Here is a 21,687-nt window from a genome sequence, read left to right as displayed (position 1 = left end):
CTATGTTTTAATATTTATAAGAAATTATTGTATTTGATATATTAGTTTGTTTAACAAAAGTATTAGGTAAGGGTCGAGTTTCAAATCTAGCCTAATTAAAACAAAATAACACAAAATTCAGTGAGAAAATAAATTGAAGGTATAACAAAAAGTAGAACATACTTAAAATAATGATTATTAGTATATTAGCTAACTAGTGATGGCTATCTTACCACCCAAAAAAGAAGAAAAGAAAAAAAAGAAAAACCAGTGATGTCTATAATTGTGTTAAATGATTAATGTTTCCCATGAAAGGGAGATCAGGATCATGAGATTTAGGATTAACTTTTTGTTACTTTTCAAACCGTGAAAATATCTTTACTTAATAATTAGAAGTTGAAAACTAGCTATCAAAAAGAAAATCAGATTATTGAAAAGTTTAAATAATTAATCAAATAAATACACCAACTTGCATTTTCATCTCATATTAATTAACTATCGGATGACGTGAAAATATTCCTTATTATTATTATTATTTAATTTTTGTTTTCTATTTCAACAATGGTGAGATGAGGAACCAAACATCAACTTTATAGTAATAGATTCTTTCATAAAAAAAAATAATAATAATAAATACCTTTATTCACTTCGATGGATAAAATATCTCACATATAAATTCTGATTCTTAGGCATTCACTCCATTTTAAACTTTAATTTAGTTTAAAGAAAACTCCTAAAGTTATGCTACTTTTTTTTAGTACAAAGAAAAATAAAGGAGAATTAGAAGAAATGAACATGAACTCATGAGATTAATCTTAACAAAAAAGTTTAGATATCTAATTTATATCGAAAATAAATATTACAACAAAGAAAGAGATTTGAACTCATGACCTCTTTGTAAATGAGTGACAATTATCCCTAAACTAAACTCAGATAAGTAATTAGGTTATTAAAACCAAATGCGAAAAATATAAAATCAAACATTACAAAAGATGATAAGACACAATTTTTATTCACCTTTACAAGATTACACGTACTTTCACAAATTGAACAACAGTCAACCAAAACTATCATATTTTGGGTCAAATATATTTCATCATCTCGACACCATTATTTATCATTAATACAAAGCTTAAGACATATATCACCACATGGACACGTCGATTCCATAATTTCTAAGCATCTGACCAAATGACAGGTTCTTCACCCACATCGATGTCAAATCCCAAAGCATTCCACACTGCATTCGACCCATCCACAACATTGTTGGGACATGGAGGCTGATGAGCATGCGCTTTGTCACATCCATTTATGGAATCACACTCATCCACAACCTTGGCCAACACCGACCTCCCATTTGTAGCCGTAATTTGGATCATCCTCCCACATCTCGAGCCCCCATTGTACCAACCCGTGGACAACGCCACTATTGGATCAGAGTTATCATGGAACTTCCCATCGCACTCCGAAGGGTCTCCGCCGCTGCCACCTCTGCTAAAGTCATTGTTTGTGAGGATGGCTCGAGTGGAGGAAGTGACTGGAGGCGAGCACTTGAACTGGGGGAACGACTTTCCCTTGCAATTCAAGTTGCCAATTGAGTGACAGCCGCCATGGCTCGATCCTCCTCCTCCGTCGTTGGAGCAAACGTGAGTGCCAAGATTGGGATCATCGTTGCATTTGCCATTTATGCAAATCAGTTGGCCTTTGCAGTCGTTGAGGGTTTGACATGGGCCATTGCACGAAGAGATTGCTGCAGAGAACTGAGGGTGACAAAAAACAGAGAGAAACAGAGAAAGCAGCAACAGTGCCATAGGCTTTTGTTTTTTCTGGTATGGGAATAAAAGGGACCAAGTGCTTTGGACTTAAATAATGGAACCAGATATTTGTTTGGTCCTTGGTCTTTTATTGATTGTTGCTGTTACACCCTCGGGGAAATTTATCATCCAAATTCTACCCCTACCCATGAATTCTTCTTGAGACTGCTTCATTGAAAACTATAATATTCATATCCCTTCAAGATAGTGTCCATTTTGGGTTCACCAATCTGAATGGAATTTGATAACTTTTGAATCATCATATGCTTGTTTGAGGTTGTTGGACTCTCATATAACCATATCAAAATTTATGAAGTTTTATATCAAAACTAATTCACAAATGAGAGTAGTATCACACTTATGTTATAAATTTTTGTTAGCATCATTGTTTTTGAGTGTGAGATCATTAACAAATTAAGTCTAGAAAGTTCAAACAAGCCTCCCATCCAAAAATAAAATTCGACAAGATTAGTGAGCCTAAAAATGTCAAAGTATCCATATTGAAAAGATAAAAATATAACAAATATTTATAATAGATTACTTCTCAACCTCTCGTCGCAATTGATTTTGAAATTCAACCATGAATATTGATATTGTAGATTATATATAAAAAAATAACTGTTTGGAGGTGCCGTGGAATATATTGGTAAACGAATAATGATCTTAAGAAGTGCCCATAAAATACAAACGGATTGTCGTCGTGGCAATACTCACTGGTGATCGGTGTTTTTTTGTTTTACTCTGATTTTTTTAATCCAACTTGGTGGAGGAAAAACACACCATTACAAACAAACAGTATAGAATAAAGCCGACTAACGACTACATATAAGGGGAGGCTTGTTGATGTTTAGATTTTGGTTGATTGACTTTCTCTAAAATGCACACCAAACCTGTTTATCAAAGACTAGATACCTGAAAAACAGAACAACCTTAAATTGGTGTGACTTTCGTCACATAGACTCCGATGTCTAACTTAGGTATAGGAGAATAACTAAGCCTAAGGTATTTGAAGTGTTATTTTTCTTACCTTCAATGGGTGGTTCCCTTTCTATTTATGGTTGATCTTCCAGCTCCTAGGGTTTCACGAACTCCAACCCTAGGTCATCTCTAGGTAGTCGGGTTTACTAGATCGTTACACTTGCAGGCCCTTTAATCGAGGGTTGGGCCCAAACATAGTTTGATTGGCGTTGGGACTGAGAGAGAGAGGTCGAGAACCTAGGTCGAGAAGGGCTCGACGCCGAGGTGGTCTCGATGTCGAGGTGGGATCGGCTCTACGTGGGTCGACCCTTATGCTTTGGGTCGGACTCAATCATCGGTAATCTCGGTTCTTCCTTCTTCTTTTACAGCCCATCTCCATTCTCATATCAACCGTATTGTTCCATATAACAAGTCTGATCAAGATGATGCAGTGAAGATTATAAATTTCGGATTGTGTTAAATTTGACCTTAGATGATTATATATATTGTTGCAATTCTTATTTTTGTTAGTTGGGTTTTCATAAAACGATTTCTTACTAATTTCAACCTACATAAAAATCTCCAAAAACTTACTTTTTATTAAATCACGCCTTTAACATCGAGGGCTCTAACAAATTAATTTAAGCCATATCAATTATTTAATAAATCTCTTAAAACCCATAATTTTCAAAAAAAAAAAAGAAAAAAAATCAAACCATATTTCTCTGTAAATTTTAAAACAAAGTTAAAAGGCTACCTACTTAATTAGTAATTTTATCCATAAAATATTATTTATATTTAAAAACGTTTCATTTATAATCAAGTTTACCTGATTAAGGATCCTACATAAAAAAGAAAATAGACCTTACAATGATTTATAATAGACATGGGTCCAAAACGTTCAAACCTAGGAAGCCCATAAATATTGATATACTTAACACATAATTAGATTACTTAATCATCTTCTTTTCTTCCTATATTATGTTTCATTTATAACATATAAATTCATGAAATCATCAACTACATCATATAATATATACACAATCCATCACACGTCAAATTCTATTCATGAATTGGGTGTTTAAGTTTGTATCAATCGATATATATTCAATTAAATGTTGAAAAGCTACTGACCTAGGGATTGCAAAAAAAGAAGAAGAAAAAACACTTGAATATATAGTTCAACTACCATTGACAGTATTTTTGCAAAACGACTCCAACAATCAAGTTTCGTAAAAATAACTAATCGTGTAGGGAGGTTAGAATGCTGACCACACAGGCCAAGCTCCCTCTCCAAAAAATAGCTCGTGCAAGTTTGCAGGTCGCCAAAAAAAGCTTTGGGATCTCATGCCAACCTTGAGGACGAACCGTTTCAAGATGGAAACTACCTATTCACTCACTATAAATACACCTTCACTCCACTCAATCAGGTATGCAAATTTGTGAAGCTGATCTGTCTAGCTCGTACCTAGCCCTAATTTGAGCGTCGAAGTATTCCACCTACCTGTTTTTGCATGTCTCTCTCTTCTAGCTCGCTCTGCGTCAGCTAGTCCGAGAAGTCCTCCCTCTCAAACTCGCTATACTTCACTAGAGATATCTTCCCTGGCCTACCTAACTCACTCCGCAACGGCTTGCTAGAGTCCAACAGAGTAGCTCCACTACACTTGGATAGATTTTTGCATCAACAAAGCCTAACTAATTAACACATATGCCTTCATTATACTATTTAACTTATCCGAGCTTTAATAAATTTAATTCAAAGCCAAAAACTTCTATTGAAAACATATAATTGAACACAACAAAAGATGATAAAAGACGAGTTGTCTTCCCCCACATCTTAACAAGCTTGGAATCGTCACACTTGGGGCCAAATATTTCATTAGCCCGACCATTTATTATTATCACAACAAACCATGTTATTATTATAGAACTATAATTCTAAGCATCCGACCAAATGACAGGTTCTTCACCCACATCTATGTCAAGTCCCAAAGCATGCCACACTCCGTTTGAGCCATCTACAATATTGTTACGACACGGTGGTTGATGAGCATGCGCCTTGTCACATCCATTTATAGTGTCACACTCATCCACCACCTTGGCCAACACCGACCTCCCATTTCTAGCCGTAATTCTGATTTTCTTCCCACATCTCGAGCCTCCATTGTACCAACCTGTGGACAACGCCACTATTGGATGAGAGTTGTGATGGAACTTGCCATCGCATTCCGATGGATCTCCACCATCACCACCTTTGCTGAAGTCATTGTTTGTGAGGATGGCTCGAGTGGAGGAAGTCACCTGTGGTGAGCACTTGAACTGCGGAAATGATTTTTCCTTGCAGTGCAAGCTCCCAAAGGGCTGACAATCATTGCTTGAAGATGGAGGAAATTTCCCTCCTCCGCCGCCTCCATTCGAACAGACGTGAGTCCCAATGTTAGGATCGTCGTTGCATTTACCATTTATACAAATCAATTGGCCCGTGCAGTCGTTCAGGCTCTGACACGGGCCATTGCAAGAAGAAATTGCTCGAGAAAGATTAGGAAGAGAAACGAACGAGAGAAAAATAGAAGCAAGGAAAGCCAAGTTTGCCATATGGGAGAAGATTCGTAAACTGAAGAAAAAGGCTTGTTTTTCCAAGTGATATGAATAAAAGTGAACAATCGGTCGCCATTTTATAATGGGACCAAATATTTGTTTGGTCCTTCAACGTTGTAAGATGTTGCTGTTAGACCCTGAGGGGAATTTGTCGACAAATTCTACACATAGGTCCTTTCTTGTTCGGCCATCTTGTCTTTTATCTGTTGTTATATTTATAACCCACACTTGCAATCATAATAAAAGGAGAAAAGATTAGAGTAAATTAAATAATATAGTTATAGCAAATCAATATCAATAATCATTACATAAAATAAAAATATATAATTGTTTTGGCATGATGACAAGAAAGGGATCTATTGGATCAGTATAAATTAAAGTAGATACAAAGGTTAATGCGAAATCCATGGAGAGCATGCTCTTTTAAGTAACAGTATGGTTTCCAAATGGTAGAAATTATGTCTTTGGAAGTTAAATAATGTTCCTGCAAAAGTATAAGAATTTTCATGTGGAGGACAAATTTAAAATATTCTTCCAACCATCCTAAACCTTGTCCAAAATAAAATAAAGGATAGAGAAGGAAGCTGACACTGCTCCATGGGACTGCAAAAATATTAAAAAAAATGTGAGCAGAAACTGGAGTACTTCAGGTAAAGTATATATTATTATTGGAACAAACCTCCTTAATTTATGAAAATACCTAAAAAAAAAAAGAAATTGCCCATAAAATAAACCGCAGCGGTACTCACTAATGTAAAGAAACTTCACTTCATTCAAGAGAGCCCAAATCGAGGTTTGCCACACTCGCAACTAGGAAGAAAACTCCTTTTTATCAAAGATACTACTCCTTTTATCCTTTACTGCCATTAAAAATTAATGACTCGTTTTCTCTCGTAATTATATATTTAATAGTGGTAAGGACAAAATTACTTCTTACCTATAAAGAATCAAATATTTTTCCACTACGAATGACCTCATCTCTTTATTGTCGAGGAATCTGAAGGAGGTGGGCGATACTCACTAATGATTGGTGATTTTGTTTTACTTTCATGATTTCTTTAATGAAATTTGGTGGAGGAAAGACCGATGTAAACAAGTAGTATAGAATATAAAGCCGTGAGAAATAGATAAAATAAATCATGAGAAGAATGTTAGTGTCGTGGACTTTATTTTTTTCTCTTTTGGGAAATTGAAATTTTACCTTGAACTTTGACCGGATGAGTATAAACTTTCTATTTGACTTTAGATCTGGATAAATGTTATAATTTTTATCTTTATCGATTAGGTTTCCCCGTTACTAATTTCAACATAAAAGTTCTCTCAAAAGAATAACATCATAATAAATCACTTGAAACTCATCAATTTTAACAAAAATCTACTATTGGCATGGTCTTTCTTTCTAGCCCCATCAATTAATTTGTTCTTTGCTTTCCTACTTTTGTAATCTATTGAAGACCCATATGGTAAGGATATTTTTTTAGTGATTCTTTAAACAAAAGGCCAAATAAAAAGGTAAAAATTACTGCATTTATACAAGGGTAAGGTTTAAGCTAATTCAAAGGCAAAGACTTTTATTGAAGAAGACCTAATTGGACACAAAAGATGATAAAGATGAGCTGCCTCGAGCTCCTCATCATCAGTACAACATTACATATCCCCTAATTTCATAGCTACATGAAATTATCATATTTTGGGTCAAATATTTCATTAGCCTGATCATTTATCACAACAAACAAACCATATTCTTAGGGGTAATATAGAACTATAATTATTCTAAGCATCCGACCATATGACAGGTTCTTCCCCCACATCTATCTCAAGTCCCAAAGCGTGCCACACTCCGTTCGAGCCATCTACAATATTGTTACGACACGGTGGCTGATGAGCATGTGCCTTGCCGCATCCATTTATGGTGTCACACTCATCCACCACCTTAGCCAACACTGACCTCCCATTTCTAGCCGTAATTCTGATCTTCCTCCCACATCTCGAGCCTCCATTGTACCAGCCAGTGGACAACGCCACTATTGGATGAGAATTGTCATGGAACTTGCCATCGCATTCCGATGGATCTCCACCATCACCACCTTTGCTGAAGTCGTTGTTTGTGAGGATGGCTCGAGTGGAGGAAGTCACCCGAGGCGAGCACTTGAACTGTGGAAATGATTTGTCCTTGCAGTGCAAGCTCCCAAAGGGCTGACAATCATTGCTTGAAGATGGCGTAAATGTTCCTCCTCCGTTGCGATTCGAACAGTGAACGACCAAGTCGGGAGCATCGAATTGGCCCCTGCAGTCGTTGGGGGTGGTTGCTCCAGAGAGACTGAAAAGAGAAACAGTTGAGAGAAAAAGAGAAACCAGCAAACCCAAGTTTGCCATGAGGGAAATAAGACTCATAATTAACTGAAGGAAAAGGCTTGTTTTTCCAAGTGTGGTACGAATAAAAGTGAGCGATTGGTTTGGGCTTATATAATAGGACCAAATATTTGTTTGGTCCTTCAAGTTTTTAAGATGTTGCTGTACTTAACCCTGAGGGGAATTTGTCGTCAAATTCTATGCATTATGTGGTCTTTTCTTGTTCGGCCATCTTGTCTTTATGTGTTATCATCTTGCCCCATACTGCAGCCTGCTGTTTCTCATTAATTAAGTTTTTGTTTTACTCGGAAAAAAAAAGTAATTTGTTTAGGTTACACAACTCTATTTTTTTTATATAAAGTAAAATCACCCATTTCAGATTAAATATAGTTATAGTCCCTCCATTATAAACCATAAGTTTAGATCGTGGGTGACTCATTCGTCCAAAGGGATCAAAGTAAATTAAGAGGGAATGAGTTTTTCATTGATGGTGATAATTTAGTTTAATTGCTATTAGTAATTACTTTAGATTCCACAACCCTAATTTTTTTTTTAGGTTGAACACATAATTTAAGTTTTATTGTATGTACAAGTTTTTGTTTGGAAAATTAGGTTACACTAACTCTATTTTTTTATTATGCTGAACACATAGTTTATTGTAGGTACAAGTGTTTTGTTTGGAACTTATCCTCGTATTGAAAACAGAATTTAAAATCTTGCATCAGCAAATAACAGTACCTAAAAAATATGACACCAACCAACTGGTAATTAAAGTTGAAAACTATAAATAAAGTAAAAAATGATCAAATGAGTTTAGATCCCATGGTCATTATTTAGTTTAATTGCTATCAGTAATTTCTTTAGGTTGCTCAACTCTATTTTTTTTCGGTTGAACACATAATTTATATTTTATTGTATGTACAAGTGTTTGTTTGGAAAATTAGGTTACACTAACTCTATTTTTTTATTATGTTTGAACACATAGGATCCATTTAGTAACATTCCTGTTTCTTGTTTTTGTTTATTCATTTTTAATAAAGAAAAATGAATTTCATGGCCCCAACATCGATCAATTCAAGTATAATCAAACAATTTTTTTATTTATGTCTTGGTATAAAATGAGAAATGGGAACAAGAGAGAAGAAACTCGTTTTGGTGGTTTTCAAAATTTCTATATAATTTTGAGAATGTTCCCAAAAAATGATAAACAAGAAGCATAGTTAGTTACAAAATACTTAAGTTTCTTAATAAAATTGGAAACGAGAAACAAGAAAACAAGAACCAAAACGAGCCCATAGTTTTTTGTAGGTACAAGTGTTTGTTTGGAACTTAATCCTTGTATTGAAAACCGAATCTAAAATTTTGCATGAACAAAAAAGTACCTAAAAATTATGACACCAACCACTGGTAATTCAAGTTGAAAACTATAAATAAAGCAAAACATGATCAATAAATATAATGTGTAACTCAGGTTCGACTCTGGTCTCATCGGACACCCAATGAAAGGCTGAGGTCAAGCCGTTCTTCGAGAGTCAAAGTGGTAGTCTTACATAAACGACCTTTTTAAAAGGTCAATTCGAACATAGTTTAGTAGATAAAGTATCAATTATTTCTTTGAGGTTTAAGATATGATGTCGTCCATCGCTTCCATAATCGTTGATTTTAAGGAGAAAGAAAAAAGAGCTTGTGATATAAAAGAAAGAAAAAGAAAACATAGAGGCTAAAAAGAACTCTAAAATCAAATCACAAGACTTTTAGGAGCGGTTATATGAATTTTGATCACCTTTCGAAATCATGAATTTCGACATAACTTTCAGGCATTAAGTTACGCTTTAGACGTGGATGATTATCATAAGAGATTACCAACATAGCATAAGCATATACTTGAGGGTGGGTGGCAGGACGCGAACAATTTCAAAGCAGACTTTCATTCATTAGATAGTGAAGATGGCCAAGATTTCGTGATCTGCTGTCGAACTTATTCCTTCCATATTCAACGGTCATTCTCAACATTATGTCTTGAAGAGGACTTGAACGACCTCCATACTCTTTAGCATGTTTGATTTTAGGTCTCGCATGTCTATCATTTCACCACCAGGATACATATTGAAAGTGAATCATTTTCATGGATGTCACTTGCCAATTCGATTATAATTGAATATAGAATTATCATTAGTGGCTCATTGATACAAAGAGATTAGGATAAGGTAAGAAGTAACGAATGATTTAAATTTCATAATGGCCACTAGCTAGTTTAAGAATTAATTTATGTGTTTCCAATACCATTAAGCTGGCGTATTATCATCCCAATCTTTTTTAGTTTTGAACTAATTGCGAGTCAAGGTTTTGGTTAAGACTTAAGAGTACTTCCAATGGGATGAGTTACACAATGTCTTATGTAAAATTTTCAGTTTCTAAGGGCTATGTTGGCAACTTTTCAGTTTTTTTCCTCGTTTTGAATTTTATTAGAACATGTAAGCATTTTACAACTATTTATGTTTCTTGTTTCTTATTTTTTAAGAATATTCTCAAAATCGTATAGAAACTTTATGAAAAAATTTTGTTTCTTCTTCACATTTTTTATTTTTTCCAACATAAATAATTTTTTTAATTATTCTTTCATATCCATGGGTGTGGCAAAAAACAAAAATAAGAAAGGAGAACCTTAACCAAACGAGTCCTAAGTTTTCAGCTTAAATTGTTAGTTAACAAATAAGTGATGAAGTTTTTTTTTTTCTATAAAATTATTGGTGGTAAACTAAACTATTTATCATCCGAGAATGAAAGTTATAAATAATTAATAAATGCAACTCATCTCACATAACTAAACTAGTTAAGATATATTATATATCTCGGAAAATATCGGAAAACACAATCACAAGGTAAGACGCAAAAGCTTTATTATAATATATTGGAAATAACTTGATACAAACTTAAGTCAGTTTGATACAAGACAAGTTGTAGTATTGACTCATCTCTTTGAGATCATCATATATTTAGGTCAAACATTTCCAATGAGCTTCGTCAACAGTTTGACCACTTATTGGTTTACAACAGGATTAAACTTTTAAGCATCGGACCAGCTAACAGGTTCTTCACCCACATCAATGTCAAGTCCTAAAGCTTTCCATACTCCATCGGACCCATCCACAATATTGTTCCCACACGGCGGCAGCCCAGCATGCTCTCTGTCACAGCCATTAACGGAATCACACTCATCCACCACCTTAGCCACCACAGACCTCCCGTTCCTAGTCGTAATCTTGATCTTTTTCCCGCATCTCGAACCTCCATTGTACCAGCCTGTGGACAACGCCACAATCAGCTCGGAGTTATCATGGAATTTTCCGTCGCATTCCGATGGGTCTCCACCGTCGCCGCCGCTACTGAAGTTGTTGTTTGTGAGGATGGCTCTGGTGGAGGATGTCACCGGCGGCGAGCACTTGAACTGAGGAAAGGATTTGCCTTTGCAGTGTAAGTTGCCAATTGGCCGGCAACCGTTGCTTGGAGACGGCGGCGGGGATCCACCTCCTCCTCCATTGGAGCAGACGTGAGTGCCGACGTCGGGATCATCGTTGCATTTGCCGTTTATACAGATCAATTGGCCGGTGCAGTCGTTCAGGGTCCGACACGGGCCATTGCAGGAAGAGATTGCTCCAGAGAGATTGGGAAGAGAAATAACAGAGACAAAAAGAGAAACCAGCAAAGCAAAGTTCGCCATTGGAACAAAAGGGCTTGTTTTTCCAAGTGATGTGAATAAAAGCGACCCATTGCTTGGCCTTTTATAATGGGAACAAATATCCGTTTGGTCCTTCAACTTTTTAAAAATTGCTTCTCTTAGACCCTCGAGGGGAATTTGTAATCAAATTCCATACATTCATATTCCTGCCCGCTTTGTTTAGCCCTCGTGTATTGTTTTAAAGGTTAGAAAATGTAGAGGTTTCAAATTTTATGGAAATATCGATAAAATGTCGGATATTTTTTAAAAGATTATAAAAATAAAATATTCGTATAAAATTGAAATTAACACATAAGCATTTCACTGTTTTTAAAAAATCTTTTGTTTTTGATCTTTTCATATTGTTTTCAAATTTTCTAATACAATAATTGGTATTAATTTCTTGCTAAAGTTTTTGTTTAACTTAGATTTTTTTTTAATAAAGATGGCGACGGAAAGACCAGAAAGAGAGAAAAATATGGAAAATGAAACAAACTACAAGAGGGTGAGAAAAAGGTAATTAACAAGTCGTGTGACACTTAATAAAAGCCTATTATACATTATTTCTTGAAGTTGAAGCTTCCCATCCACCTTATGTGTTAAACTAAACACACGAAAAGGGTGATAAGAAATTAATTTAATTTAATTTATTTATTTTTAATAGATTAAAAACCTATTAGTAGCATTATTACGAAAGTTATAAATGTCCATGTTAACTAAAATAAATAGATTTTTTTTCTTAAAAAACTATTAAAAACAAAAAATTCATATTAAATTAATATTTAAAATAACAAATAAGCCTTCAACTCTCTTAATTAAATAAGTTAAATTTTTTATTTATATGAATAGTATGTTCATTTAGTTATATTTTGTCAAATTTTTTTACGAGACTTTTTTTTTCTTTGTAAAATGCTTTTATGTGAAAAGAGAATCTTATTTTTTTTTCTTGTTCTCAATTTACACTTAAAAAAAAAGGTATATTATGGGAAAAAAAGCTTCTTTTGTGCAAAGCACACCTTGAAAACCATCTAAATTAATTATTTGGCCAAATTATTGAAAAATATTTTTATATAAAATTTAGATTTTTGTTATTGAGCAACGAATAGGGTATGTTGATTAACTCATGGGCCGAAGAAAAGAAAAGTGATATCCCATACCTAGACATAACGATAAGGGAATCTTTTGTCCCTTAAAATTATAAGAAATTAAAGGATCGAACATTAATTTGTTTGAAGAATCAAGAGTTGTTTCCCCGTCTATACGCAAAAGTTGTTGCGTGTTGAACTCTTTGGCTATGGCGGCTGCCACTCTGAGGATGGGAGATAAGAACGTGGCCTATGAAAGCAAAAGAGGTAAGAAAAAAATTAAATTTTATAAAGCGACAAACAGTTGTTTCAAAAAAAGATAATAAAATAAAACGACAAACAGTACATTTTTAGTGAATAATAAAAAGTCTTGATATTTATTTGGTGTTTATGTTTATATTTTAGACGCGTTATTTAATTCGGTTTTGATTGCATTTGAGTTGCATGTAGGACCGGATTAATGTATGAACGAGTGACATGATGGTCCAAAAAACATCCGATTCTAAAACCGCTTATATTTTTCATATAATATATAGTGGACATACATAATAATATTGATATATATTTATTTTAGTTTTAATTATAAATGTAATTTAGAATATAAAATAATATTGTTTGATGAGAAATTCAACGACAATAAAACTCGAACTAATGAACTTTTATTGTACTTATGTAGGTGGGTGTTACAATCTCTAATGTATAATCCTCTGAGTTCTCTTAAACATAAACTTTAATTCAATGGCTCATGAGCTTTTTCTTGAATCAATGGTTGATGTTTTCAACTTCTTGCTTGATAAAGAATCTTTGAAGTCTTCGGTTTTGAATTTGTTTGAAGACTTTGACTTGTTGATGAAATTCTTCGACTTGTAGTTTAATGAAGACTTTGTGAAGTCTTCGGCTTTGCGCTCATGAAGTTCTTCGGCTTGTAGCTTGTGAAGTTCTTTGACTTTGCAGTTTGTTGAAATTTCTTCGGCTTTGCAGCTTGTGAAGTTCTTCGGCATTGTAGATTGTGAGGTGCTTCGGCCTTGCAGCATATTGAAGTTCTTCGAATTTGCAGCTTGTGAAGCTCTTCGGTGTATAGCTTGTGAAGTTCTTTGGCTTTGCAACTTATTGAAATTCTTCGGCCAATTTGATGAAGACTTTGCAATTTGATAAAGCTCCAATTCTTTTGGATCTCTTCTCGAATCCTTCCTTCTTTCAAATGAGAGGTGACCCCCTCTTGTTTTAGAATTTTGGTCCATCTTATATCGGTCATGGGCTTGGACTCAGTAACATAATTAGATTAGTCAATTTTTAAATTAATTTAGTATACGTGTCATTTTATAATTGGTCCTAAATATAATTTTAATTTTGTGACGTGGCATTTAGTAATTCCTCAAAATTTCTCATTCAACCTATATCTTTTTCATAAATTTTTTCTTATAATATTCAAAATACAAATTAATAATATATATTTTAAATAATGAGGGAGAACTTTCAATTAAATAAAAATCTTCTAGAAACTCGTAATCAAGAAAAATTTATCTTGATTTTAAACCTTCCTCTCTAATATGTTATACTAATTTTAACTCAATTCATTCCCTCTCAATTTTTCATCTCTTTGTAACCTCTTAATTCCAAGTGTGATTACCCATTTTTAGAGTAGAAATCACAGCTTAATTTTATTATTTTTTCAAATCAAAGTTTCAGTTTTTTCATCTTTCTTTCCTTTTTCTAATTTTTTTTCATAATATTTATTAGGTTAATATTTGAGATTTATTTAGATTTTGTTCCGAAGTTATGTGTGCAATTCGAAATTGAACAAAAACAATAAAGGTGGCCGGTGTGATCTCTGCAAACTAAGCTTGACTTCACAAATCACAATACATCATACAAGCATGGGAACTTTATATGGGTGTGATTCTAGAAACAAAATCAAAATTTTACTTCATTGCGGAATTATGTGTGAAATTATTTTTAATTTGAATTCCATCCCACTCTTGCTCCGTTTGACATATATTTATTTTTTTCAACTAAACAGAGTTAAAATTTAACAAAGCTGATCAAATCAATTTAAGATATGATACAACACTCTACTCTCAAAAATGTTTACTTTTATATGTTATATGACAAGTTGGCCTTCGAAACATTTTATCACTTTAGAGTTGAGATTGATGTATTCAAAATATAGAGATCTTGGCCTAAGAAATATCCTTCGTATTTTTTTTTAAATAAAGAAAAGGAAGTAATAAACTGGACGGGACAAAAAAAAAAGGGAATATTACTTTGGTTCATGCATTTGAGATTTGTTTTAATTTGGTAATCCATATCTTTAAATATCAAATTTAATTTATGTATTTTCAATAAATATTTTATATAATTTTTAGTTTGATGTTAATTTTAATTTGAAATGAAAAAGAAAAAAAAAAGAACCATTTAAGAAACAGAAAAATATAGTATTTGCAAATTTTTTAAACGAAATACCCATATGACTTTTTCTTTTTTTTTCTGGCAGAGGGTAACCCCGAACCATTGAGGGACCTTTTTTTTTGAGCTCTGAGACTAAATTTTGATATTTTAAACCTTAAAACTATTAAGTCAGTAACTGAAAAAAAAATGTTTGGCATCAATAGACTTTAAGAAATGATATTTTAAATTATGTGATTTAAAATCTAAGAAATGGTTTAAAATTATTTATCTTATTTGGAATAAGAATGATTTAAAATTAATATTGTCCATGGTGAGTAATTTCAAGCTAGAGAAATCTTAAATTTATGAACTTATATCGAGAAATTTCAATTAAGAGAAAACTCGACTTTATGAACTTATATTATATTGTGTAAGTATTACAATCTCAAATGCATGTATAATTCTCTTTTAATTTCTCTAGTGTGTAAATTTTAATTTAAGGACTTGTGAACTTGTTCTTGAATATCAAGGAGGTTGACGCCTTCGACTTCTTGCTTATTGAAGGATTTTGAGGTTTTCGATTTTAAGCTTGTTGACGACTTTGTCTTGTTTATGAAATTCTTAAGCTTGTAGTTTAGTGAAGTTATTCGGTTATGTAGTTTGACGAAGTTCTTTGGCTACGAAGTTTGATGAAGTTATTCGACTTATAGCTGTACGAAGTCTTCAACCTGCAGCTTAAATGAAGTCTTTGCAGCTTGATAGTGTCTTCAGTTTGTAGTTTGATGGAGTCTTCAACTCGATAAATTCTTCAACTTATAGCTTGTGGATGACTCTGGATGATTGTAGGACGATTCTGAATATTATGATGGTTCTAAATCTCTTTAGTTTTCTAAAAAATTTTTGAATGTCTCGAATGAAAAGTGACACCCCTATTTATAGAGTTACGGGCTTAATGAATTTGAGCTCAATCTTCTTATGGGCAGATCCAATTAGCGGATGACATTGAACGACCATAAGAAGAACACATGATATAACTTGAATTTTCGATTTTAAATTAATTTAGTACACGTGTAAATTCGTGATTGGTTCGTTAATATAATTTAAAAATAACGATGTATCACCTGTTATTTGGCCAAAATTTCTACAATAAATATAATTGATTTTTTTTGGATGTTCAAGTTTAATAATTTTGACTTTTAATCTAAATTTAATAATTAAAAATTAAAATATGGCAATATTAAATTAGTAATTTATCACGAAATTCTATAAAATCCTACCAAACTAGATCATTTTCATATAAGTAAAAATACTATTTGAAATCAGGCGAATCCTAGCAAATTAGATCATTTTCATATAAGTTAAAATGCTATTTGAAATCCAATCAATTTCATGTGATAACAAATTAAAGAATTCATTTGAAATCCCTCAAAATCCAAGAGACCATTATTTTATTGTGTTTTATTTTAATGGGATAATTATAATAGTGTGAGTTGACATAAGTATATTTATTACATATATTAAAAATAAACCTAAAGTCTACTACATATCTAATCTAGAATCTAGACATATCTAAGAAAAGCAAGGAAAGACATTAAACAAAGTGATGGATGGCGTGATGTTCCATCCGTTCCTACATCAAAATCTCCATCGTCTTCCCCATTCCTCAACCAAAATGGCGCTGGATGTTGCAGAGCTTCACTTACCCCCTCCCACTCCCCTCTCTCCATCCCCACAATCTACAGCTTCAACTACTGATTCTGCTTTGAGTTGGGCCTCATTTTCCACCCTTCACGAATCTCTTCCCGAATCCCCTCGCATCTACGATTTCTCCCAAATTAACGCCGCCACGAACAATTTCCTCAACAAGCAATACTCTGCCGCCTCTTCCACGCCTTCCTGGCGGTGCACGCTCCACGGCAAGGATGTCCTGATCTTCCAGCGCAAGTTCCAGCGCCAAATCGAGCTCCAAGATTTGAAACATCGCTTCCACAAGATTTCTCGAAGCCACCACATGAGTATAATCAAACTCCTCGGCGCTTCCTTCTCAGGGGAATATCTCTACCTGGTTTACGATTTCGTCAACGGAGCAAGCCTCGCCGATTGTTTGAGGAACTCTCGAAGCCCTAATTTCACTGTTCTATCCACTTGGATTTCCAGGATGCAAGTTGCTACAGATCTGGCGCACGGCCTCGATTACATCCACAATAAATCAGGGCTAAACATGAGCCTCACGCATAATCACATAAAGAGCAGCAGTATTGTAGTAACAGAGCCTTCGTTTAACGCCAGGATTTGTCACTTTGGCGCAGCGCAACTCTGCAATGAGGATGATTGGAACAATATAGAAGGTGAAAAACCTTCGGATTCGAGGATGAAGGCAGAGTTGAAAGATAAACGATTGCAGAAATTGAAAAGTGGGAAATTACAGATAAAGGGGGCTAGAGGATACATGGCACCAGAGTATAAATCCACCGGCGTCGCGACGCCGATGACCGACGTGTACGCATTCGGTGTGGTGATATTAGAGCTATTGTCTGGAGAGGAGCCTCTGAAGTTCGAATTCGATAAAATTGAAGGCAATTTCGTTAGGGTTTCGTTGATCGAGAGCGCCATGGCAGTGATCGAAGGTGACGATGATGAGGAGTCACGGTCACGGGCGGGTAAAATTAGCAGCGCCTTTGGCGTGGAAGGGAGGTTGAGGAGGTGGGTTGACCACAGGCTAAACGATTCGTTTCCGGTACACGTGGCAGAGAAGGTTGCGCGATTGGCTATTCAATGTGTCCACGTGGACCCGTGTAAACGGCCTAATATGGCTCGCGTGGCAAGCAAAATTTCCAAGTTGTATTTAGAATCAAGAATTTGGTCAGATAGTGTGGCAATCCCTGCCAACGTGTCAGCCTCCCTACTAGCTCCTCGCTGAACCAACTTAGTACTGTTGATGTAAGTGTAACTATCTATATTAAATATAATCAAATCATTTCACGTTTATCGCCAAAGTTGACTAATTAAAGTATTCAATCAACTTTAACTACCAATTATTCTTATTTATAATACAACGCACCAAATTAGATAAACACGAGTTCAATCACTGTGTGTAAATGAAAATTTGATCTTCTGACATTTTGATCGAGATTATAATGGCTTAAATAATAAATTTGTTGAACTGTAGCTAGACTTCTAACATATCATTAACAAGTGGAGAAGATTTGGAAGATTTTGTGATATTGAATCATTAGTAAATTAAAATTTTATTTGATAACCATTTTGTTTTTTGTTTTTTATCTTTAAAAATTAAGTTTAGAAAGATTACTTTTAACTGATATATTCATTTGTTTTGTTGTATAGTTTTTATAAGCATTTTTTAAATATTTGTTTTGTTGTATAGTTTTTATAAGTATTTTTAAAATATAGGCTAAATTTTAAAGGAAAAAAATTATGGTTGATTTTGAAATTTAAATAAAAGTTTAAATTTGTTTTCATGCGCTAATAAAATGGTAAAAAAAAAAAACATTTTTAAAACATAAAACTAAAAAGGGAGATACCACGTCCACTCATTTTAATAATTGCCTAATCTAACCATAGCAAACAAAGCAAAAAATTTCTTCATTATTAGTCTTCATAATTTATGAGAAAGAAAATGCATCTATAAAATCACATGTTTATATATTGTTATCTACCTTGTAAATGAAGACAGGATATCTGATCCTTTTATGTTTTTTTTTTTCGAATCTTTTTTATCGTACTCATTACCGCCGGGCTAAATTCATATTTACATCATTTTATGTTTCTCAAATTATTGTTTACTTAAAATGCCAACAAACTTTTGAGATGAAATACATGTCAATAGTCTAGTGTAAAACTAAAACTAGAAGTAAAATACAAATATATATCATTTTCACGGGTTTAAAGTTTAAAAATATATAATGAAAAATACAATTTTTATTTTTTTAGTTCACTATAGGTGAAGGTGAGATAAGGAAATTTCTATATTTTAATCAATGATATGTCTTAGCCAATTGAATTATGCTAAATTAAAAAATACAAAACTATCGACAGTACCTATAAAGTTAAAAACTTATGCAACAATGGTGAAATGTGCCACTAAAGTTCCACATAAATTTATTTTCCCATTTTTTCAAGCAATTTGTCCACCAATGATGCAATAACACTAATCATCAAATTCACCAATATTATCAACTCCATGCATTTTCCACTCTCGCCACTATGTATATATATATATATAGATACAACAATACATGGGAGTAAGAATTCGAATTCACGATTTTTTTATCCAATATAAATGTCTTTCAGTTAAGCGAAGCTCAAGTTAACACATTAATAAACTTTTTTTTAATGAACATTTGATAGATCTTCTAATTCATCGTAGAAACATATGTATCGTTACAACTCTACTATATTTTTTAATGAAAAAAAAAAGTTCTGCTATGCTTTAAAATTTGTATGACGCCAAGTGAATTGATTTGCCTGTTTTAAATTTTTCAAATAAGTTTAGCTTTAAGATTTTCTTACTCGTGACATTTCGAATATCTATACAATTTTTAACTTCTCTAAACCTTTTTACTTCTTTTAAATTGCACTTAATTAAAATAATCTAAATTATATTTTACTTAAAATTTATAATTATTTATTTAATATCTATATTAAAAGATATGCTCATTTAAATAAATAAATACACTTACTCTTCTATAAGTTAAATTGAAACTTTCAATTATTTATTTATAATTTAAATTAAATATTAATATATTGAAATATATTATCAAAATAACAATATAGTACCTATTAAAAAGACCTAAGGACTTAGGAGGAATCAAACTTCTCTCTCCTAAGCAACTTTTTAATATAATATAAATATAAATTATTTTAAAAAGTATTTAATCAAATCGTAAGGTCGTGGATTCGAATCCCTAGGAGTATAATTTAGCCCATTGAATGGTGGACTACTTTCTTCCTAGAGATAATTTCATACGGAGATCTTTCGTTCTTTAAATTTTTCTTTTTCAAATTGAATCGGGGAGAGAGATCCAATATATCCCTCGAATTGAACCAAAAATCTTTCTAATTTTGAAATTCAAATTTGAACTATCTTAAAATTGAAATTAAACTTAGAATTTCTTTCATCTTGGAATTGGAATTGAAACCCAAAAAATTTTCTTCTTGAAAATGAAATTGAAGAGAAAGGGACTAAAAATAGGGTGCCGATTCATTGAATTGAAAATATATGAAATTAAAATGGAAATGAATTCCTTCTTCAATCCTACACAAAACAGAGAATGGGATTACCTCCTTCTTCTTCTGGGATTTCTTCCTTGATATTCAGGTTTCTTCCTAATATATTTGGTTGGTTGGGTCAAAATCGACCCAAACCGACTATTTACATAACTAGACCGAACTGATTCCATTTGGTTCGAATTATAGGTCGGTTCGGTATTTTATACTCCATTTATGGTATTAAGTAAAAAAATATATATATACATTCTCTAACCTCTAGACTCTAACTATCTTGCTATTGACTAGAATTAAAAATTTTACAACTTTTAATCTATTTGAAAAATGTAGAAAAGTACCTATTTTACCGGTCAAAACTTCAACAGTATTAGTAAAAACTTGTATGAGTAAGGGCAGGGCATGGTATAATTATTGCCACCGTCCCTTCTTGTCGGTCTAAAACCACAAACCCCATGCCCCTGCATACGCCTTTTACCTCCCCTTTACTAAACACTTCTTTTTCTCTCTCTCTCTTTCTTAAATTTCACATTCAGATGTTAATCTTTTTATCTTTTTAATTTCAATTTATATTTTAAACTGTTAACTATTTTATTTTAACCAATAAAACATTTAAGATATTGTACGTTTGTTATTGTCATTAGTTTTTCTAATTAGATATATATATATATATATATATATATTATATTGAATCGTTTAAAACTTATAATATATATATCCGTAGGTTACTTTTTTAGAACTCCATAAATATTGATATCCAGACTCTGATCGAATTGGACGAGGATGATTTTGTGTCGAGAAACTTTATTGATTTTTTTTTTTTAAGTTTTAAATTTTTAGTACGAATGCGACTGTGTATGAGAACGACATTTCCACCCCCACTTAACCTCGTACTAAATTATATTGTTGTTTACATTAAAAACATGTGGGCCAGGCTTCACATTTTTGCGGACTGGGCTCCCATCGTCTCCTCCAAACCACCTTATTTATGAGCCCAACTCAAAACCAACCACTCTCTTCTTTTGCCCATCCTATTTGTATATTCCAAATAATAGCTTAACCAATCTCTTTTTTCTTTTTCCTTTTTGTTTTCTTTACCCCACAATTTTTTCCTTTTATACAGCTTACAACAGGTGTAATTAGTAGTTTAATCAGACTTTAGTTTATTTTAATCTATCTTTATTATTTAAATACTTAATCCTTAAACCATAAAAGTGATAACAAACTAAAAGAAAAATAAAGTAGCATGTTGGATAATAGTTATTGTTGAAGTAGAAGAATTTACTAGTAGGATATTGCTTCTCTTATTTTAAATGTGTAAACAAAGTTGATGAATATTATTCATCTTCTATAGAATAATGTAGTATGATATGTATTAAATATGGATAAAAATTGACCAGTGACCATAATACTTTCCTATAAGATAAGTTAATGAGATGCAACTTTGTACTTTGCATGAGTTTGAAGCAAACCTTTTATATAATTTATAATTTTGTTTTTAATTTCAATTCTATCTATAAGCACTGTCCTACAAGAGGTGTCACACTGCAGT

At 32.9% G+C, this 21,687-nt stretch overlaps 5 protein-coding genes across 5 annotated transcripts; 1 reads left to right on the top strand and 4 right to left on the bottom strand.

The window, feature by feature from the left end:
- Positions 1-962: 962 nt before the first annotated feature.
- On the bottom strand, positions 963-1,837 carry LOC111011271 (kiwellin-like). The gene has a single exon (XM_022284978.2). It carries the CDS (start codon positions 1,788-1,790, stop codon positions 1,155-1,157), a length of 636 nt encoding a protein of 211 aa, XP_022140670.1. The 5' UTR covers positions 1,791-1,837; the 3' UTR covers positions 963-1,154.
- A 2,689-nt stretch (positions 1,838-4,526) lies between these two features.
- On the bottom strand, positions 4,527-5,378 carry LOC111011022 (kiwellin-like). The gene has a single exon (XM_022284628.2). The coding sequence runs from the start codon at positions 5,343-5,345 to the stop codon at positions 4,689-4,691; it is 657 nt and encodes a 218-aa protein (XP_022140320.1). The 5' UTR covers positions 5,346-5,378; the 3' UTR covers positions 4,527-4,688.
- Positions 5,379-6,978: 1,600 nt separating this feature from the next.
- On the bottom strand, positions 6,979-7,732 carry LOC111011021 (kiwellin-like). The gene has a single exon (XM_022284627.2). It carries the CDS (start codon positions 7,722-7,724, stop codon positions 7,122-7,124), a length of 603 nt encoding a protein of 200 aa, XP_022140319.1. The 5' UTR covers positions 7,725-7,732; the 3' UTR covers positions 6,979-7,121.
- Positions 7,733-10,577: 2,845 nt separating this feature from the next.
- On the bottom strand, positions 10,578-11,468 carry LOC111011278 (kiwellin-like). Its single transcript, XM_022284984.2, has one exon. It carries the CDS (start codon positions 11,419-11,421, stop codon positions 10,768-10,770), a length of 654 nt encoding a protein of 217 aa, XP_022140676.2. The 5' UTR covers positions 11,422-11,468; the 3' UTR covers positions 10,578-10,767.
- Positions 11,469-16,354: 4,886 nt separating this feature from the next.
- LOC111011039 (lysM domain receptor-like kinase 3) lies at positions 16,355-17,887 on the top strand. Its single transcript, XM_022284652.2, has one exon. The coding sequence runs from the start codon at positions 16,495-16,497 to the stop codon at positions 17,809-17,811; it is 1,317 nt and encodes a 438-aa protein (XP_022140344.1). The 5' UTR covers positions 16,355-16,494; the 3' UTR covers positions 17,812-17,887.
- Positions 17,888-21,687: the final 3,800 nt, after the last annotated feature.

The sequence above is a fragment of the Momordica charantia genome (genome assembly GCF_013281855.1).
Source record: "Momordica charantia cultivar OHB3-1 chromosome 2 unlocalized genomic scaffold, Mcharantia_2.0 BLBB01000002.1, whole genome shotgun sequence".
NCBI lineage: Eukaryota > Viridiplantae > Streptophyta > Magnoliopsida > Cucurbitales > Cucurbitaceae > Momordica > Momordica charantia.
Note: the sequence above shows the minus strand (reverse complement) of the source record. Positions and strands in the feature narration are given on the sequence as shown.

Bases quoted from the DNA above. Each gene is read 5' to 3' on its own strand.
- LOC111011271 (XM_022284978.2), bottom strand. From the start codon at position 1,790: ATGGCACTGTTGCTGCTTTCTCTGTTTCTCTCTGTTTTTTGTCACCCT.
- LOC111011022 (XM_022284628.2), bottom strand. From the start codon at position 5,345: ATGGCAAACTTGGCTTTCCTTGCTTCTATTTTTCTCTCGTTCGTTTCT.
- LOC111011021 (XM_022284627.2), bottom strand. From the start codon at position 7,724: ATGGCAAACTTGGGTTTGCTGGTTTCTCTTTTTCTCTCAACTGTTTCT.
- LOC111011278 (XM_022284984.2), bottom strand. From the start codon at position 11,421: ATGGCGAACTTTGCTTTGCTGGTTTCTCTTTTTGTCTCTGTTATTTCT.
- LOC111011039 (XM_022284652.2), top strand. From the start codon at position 16,495: ATGGATGGCGTGATGTTCCATCCGTTCCTACATCAAAATCTCCATCGT.